The sequence below is a fragment of the Oryza sativa genome, chromosome 8, assembly GCF_034140825.1.
Source record: "Oryza sativa Japonica Group chromosome 8, ASM3414082v1".
In the NCBI taxonomy this organism is placed as follows: Eukaryota; Viridiplantae; Streptophyta; class Magnoliopsida; order Poales; family Poaceae; genus Oryza; species Oryza sativa.
In genome coordinates, this window is record NC_089042.1 from 4,867,143 (window position 1) to 4,871,395 (window position 4,253).

Below are 4,253 nucleotides of genomic sequence, written 5' to 3' on the forward strand. Positions count from 1 at the left end.
TCAGGCCGATATTTTGGGCCAGTTACGGAAGTAATGGGCTGAAATAAGATTTTATTTAATTCCTGTTGATTTAATTCATTTAGTCATTTACAGAATTTTCTTTGGCATTATTTTGAGCCAATTTTGATTTCCTTTACCTTTTCTGTACTTGTAGAGTATATTATAATAAATGTTATCAAAGTGCAATATCATTTTATTGTGAACTTTTTCCTTTTAAACTCGATGTTTAATTCAGAGATTGTTGTTTTAATTTGTCAATATTTTTCTCACCAGTGTTGAAATTAGTTGTTATTGTTCGTCACATCATCCTGTGTGTACCTATATAATATGATTTTTTTTCCGTCACATTGCAATGTAATTCCCTGGTTTGACTAAAATATTTATCAAATATGGTTCATATTTTTTAAATTAAACTCCGTTGGATAAATTTCTAAGTAGGCTCGAAAAATAAATCTAAGGCTGAATTCTAAATCCTATGCTAATTCATCAAATTAGACTCGATTCTATCGATTAATTTGGTAATATATCAAATTAGACTTGATTCTTACCGATTTGAGATTCTCAAGGCGTGGTAGATTTTTCCGTTGCAACGCATTGGCATGTACAGAGAAGATAGATGGAGATAAGATAAGATTGATATTTAGTATTAAGATAACAAGATAAGTTGTTCACGAAATAGTAGTAATTACTTACCGAGTTCCGACTTGTATCTGGACTGGATATGTAGTAAGTCGAATGCGGGTTGGTCACGACACGGCGTCGGTCTCGGCTCCTTGTATCCGACTTGTATCTGATAGTGTGCGTACATATATAGCAAACCTGGTGTCTTGCGGCCCCAAATTCAGATCTGAGGAGGGATCGAGGAATTGGAGTAAATATAGGAGCTTAGGAACCGACCGCCCAGGGATCTTGCAGCGGAATCGTCCATGGCGGCGGCGCTTCGATTTGCGGCGAGGAAGGTCAGCGGTCGCGCCCTTCAACAGGCGACGGCTTTCGTACCGCCGTCGCCGGCGGTTAGAGAGGAACAACGGCGGTTGTTGCCGAGGCTTATCCCCGGCGCCGGCGGCCGGATGCCGCTCCTCCGCTCATTCAGCTCCGCCGGAGCTGCTCCAAACAATAAAAAGGTATGTGCTCGTTTGTCCCTGATTTCCCTTTTACCGTCGTCCTCTCTCGGCAATAGATGACGAGCTATCCTGTTTGGTATCTATCGATTTGGAATAAATAAAAATATAACTGAACAATTTTAAGACCTAATGACACGATTGGCACCGTCCGTTAAGATTTAACTGGTATTTTAATTGCTGCTGATTGTGAATTTTCCCTGGGGAGATACACCCTGGTGGGGGATTGTGAATTTTCCCTGTGGAGATACACCCAGGTGGGGGGATTGGGTTAATCCCCTCCCAATCCATCTCCACTGTGGGTGTAGGAATCGTTACTGTTTGGATCACATAGAAATGTCTCATGTAAAGTTCATAACTTAAATAACATTCAGGGATTGTAGCAGTAATGTTACCCAAAATTTGAATTAATATACACAAAAAAATCGAATTTAAATAGTATGACAAGGTCAAAAATTACAACCCACAGAAAATTTGAAAAACTTTAAAGAAAATAAAAATATTTCTAAAAACTAACTTATAAGCGTGAAAAAAATAAAATAGGACCAAAATATTTCAGTTAGTAATTATTCCAGTAAACCATTCCAATATAGTCACAAGAAAAACTTCTCAAACTTTTAAAACAAGCAGAATAAGTAATTAGTGCTTGCCATTGCAAACATTTGACTTAATGACCTCCAATTTAACAACACAACCTTTGGTACTCCATGGGCAACAACTCGACTAAATCTGTAGTTGACGTCAACTGGACTAAATCTATAGCAGTTGGCATCATATACTAACTACAGTTTACACACAAACTTGCATATAACATTGCTCTATTGACAACACATGGTCACAAATCTATTTCTTTTAAAGTTGATGTTCCTGTCATTCCATCTCCACCCAATGAGGACTTCATCACTACCAAGGAAAAAAAATGTGACCAGATTAGGAGCTTAGTAACAAGTAACATGGATTAAATTGTAGAAAGCAGAATTATATTAATTGAAGCTAAATCATCTGAGCTAGCTTGCTAAAAGCCCCTCTAGTAACAACACATGAGATGAATGACAATAGTAAACAACACTCTACCTCACAACACCTCCCTGTGACAGTAGTGAAAACTTAGTACTATAAACTCATCTAGGCCCCGTCCGTTATGATTTAACTGGTATTAATTGCTACTGATTGATCGGAAAGCACTTCGAGCTTCATTATCTCTAGAGCTGTTCCCTTTTTCTAAGCCGATCTTGTCATTAACCTGCAAGGCTCTTCTTTAAATGTTGAAGTAGGGTATGTTTCTTCATTCTCCGCCGCCTTTAGTTTTAGGTTTTAGTTCCAAACTATAAGGACATTGAGGAGACAATCCTCCTTATTCTACCCGCATACAGCTTTTTAGGACATCGATTTCAATATTACCTGCTTAAATGTTAATACTGAAATGATTCCACGCACTCCCCCCCTCTGACCTTGTGCAAAGCTGCCTAAGCTATTCATGTTGGTCATTAGAAGAAAATTTAGCTAACAAATTTGGTAATAAAGAGAAGGTGCACTCTATGTTTCCTTCTCTAACCTTGTGCACAAATTGCCTCATGTACTCGTTGATCATTAGAAATTTAGCTAACAAATTTGAACCAAGCATTCAAGCTTTCTACCTTCATGCTGACAACTTTGATCGAATATGTTTAGTTTATTTTTCTCATATATATCTTTTCTACCTTCATGCTGACAACTCCTTGTATGGCCAGCATGATCATTTGCCTCAATCAAAACATATCGTGGATGTGGAGCTGGAGCTGTCTCGTATCCCTGCGAGCATTAGGCCACAAGTCAAGACCTGGTATGACCGGCATTTTCCTCACGCAGAACCTACTGTGAACGGGGAGTCTGGTATCAGCAACAAAGAACCTGCTAGCCTTAGGGCACAAGTCGAGGAGAAGAAAATCGAGCTGTTCCATCTGCTATCGCAGCTGGAATATAGTGGTGAGAACTCCAACCTGGAGGACGAAAGGATACTCAGGCAGCTTCCGCCATACCGTGAACTTAAGCACCTAGTTAATGGTTACGGGTAAGTAAATTTGCACTACTGATTGTAATCTCGTGTTAATAATGCCTTCTTTCTTTTGCTGACTAAAATAGTATAATATATGTATGTAACGTGCTGTACATTTTTTTTTTCTAAACTCATCTCCTGCCTTTGTGTGTCCATTACTGACAGAATAAAGCTAGTCGTGAAACGGATTGCAATAGCTTCTGTTCTGAGCGCCATTTTCATAACGGCGATGGTGAAGATGTGAATCCACAAAGTTTGGTAGCTGGAAGCAGGATGACGCTGCAATTATCAATTCGTATAAGTCTTTCTAGGGACTCAAGTGCTAGTGTTGATTCATTTTGCTGTACGCTAATTTGCCTGCTACTGTGTGAGACTGAAGTTTTCAAATACTGAGTGGTAACTTTTTAAATTCTGAGTTGAAAGTTTCAATTACTGTTGGAAAGTTTTCATAATTTGAGTTGAAAGTTTTCAAAATTTTCAATTTTAAAATTAAACATTCTGTTGAAAAGTTTCACTTAAACATTCTAATCGATCATGATAAAAAATTCACCTAAACACTATATATATTTATGTACACGGATTGGCCAATTGCAATTATGAAATACTCGCACGAATTAGCGAACTCGTAATAACGTAACCTAAATAAGGATATTTCCGATTGTCGGTCGTGCGATACCCGTGCGACGTCCGCGTGCGTACGTCTGATGATCCCGCGTGAGTACGCTCGCTGAAGCGTCGGTGCGGCTCTCTCGATCATCATCATGGGAAATTGAATTGAGGAAAGATCTTCAATACTTGGGCACTTACAAAGATCTTTAATTGAGGAATATTTGAACTTACAAAAAGCTTTTTTCTAGAAAAATAATAGCGCACACACTCACTCCAACAAGCGCACACATGCAAATCTTGAAGAATTAAAGTAAGAGAATTTGGATTTTAATTTGATCTATGAAATTGAGCTTAAATTTGAATTTGAGGGAATTTTGCGAGGGCATTTGGAAAAGATTTTGAACTTTAAATTGGGTTTGACCTATGTCTTTGGAGATTGACTCAAAAGAGTTAAATTGGTGATATCCGGACCAAAACTTGGACAAACC

General features: G+C 38.3%; 1 protein-coding gene across 1 annotated transcript; it reads left to right on the plus strand.

The window, feature by feature from the left end:
• The first annotated feature begins 837 nt into the window (after window positions 1-837).
• On the plus strand, window positions 838-3,565 carry LOC4344823 (uncharacterized). Its single transcript, XM_015792830.3, has 3 exons — window positions 838-1,124; window positions 2,852-3,171; window positions 3,322-3,565. The coding sequence occupies exons 1-3, from the start codon at window positions 927-929 to the stop codon at window positions 3,398-3,400; spliced, it is 597 nt and encodes a 198-aa protein (XP_015648316.1). The 5' UTR covers window positions 838-926; the 3' UTR covers window positions 3,401-3,565.
• The last annotated feature ends 688 nt before the right edge of the window (window positions 3,566-4,253 follow it).

Coding starts and splice junctions, on each gene's coding strand:
- LOC4344823 (XM_015792830.3), top strand. CDS start 927: ATGGCGGCGGCGCTTCGATTTGCGGCGAGGAAGGTCAGCGGTCGCGCC. Junction 1,125..2,851: donor CTGCTCCAAACAATAAAAAG/GTATGTGCTCGT, acceptor TTGTATGGCCAG/CATGATCATTTGCCTCAATC. Junction 3,172..3,321: donor CACCTAGTTAATGGTTACGG/GTAAGTAAATTT, acceptor CATTACTGACAG/AATAAAGCTAGTCGTGAAAC.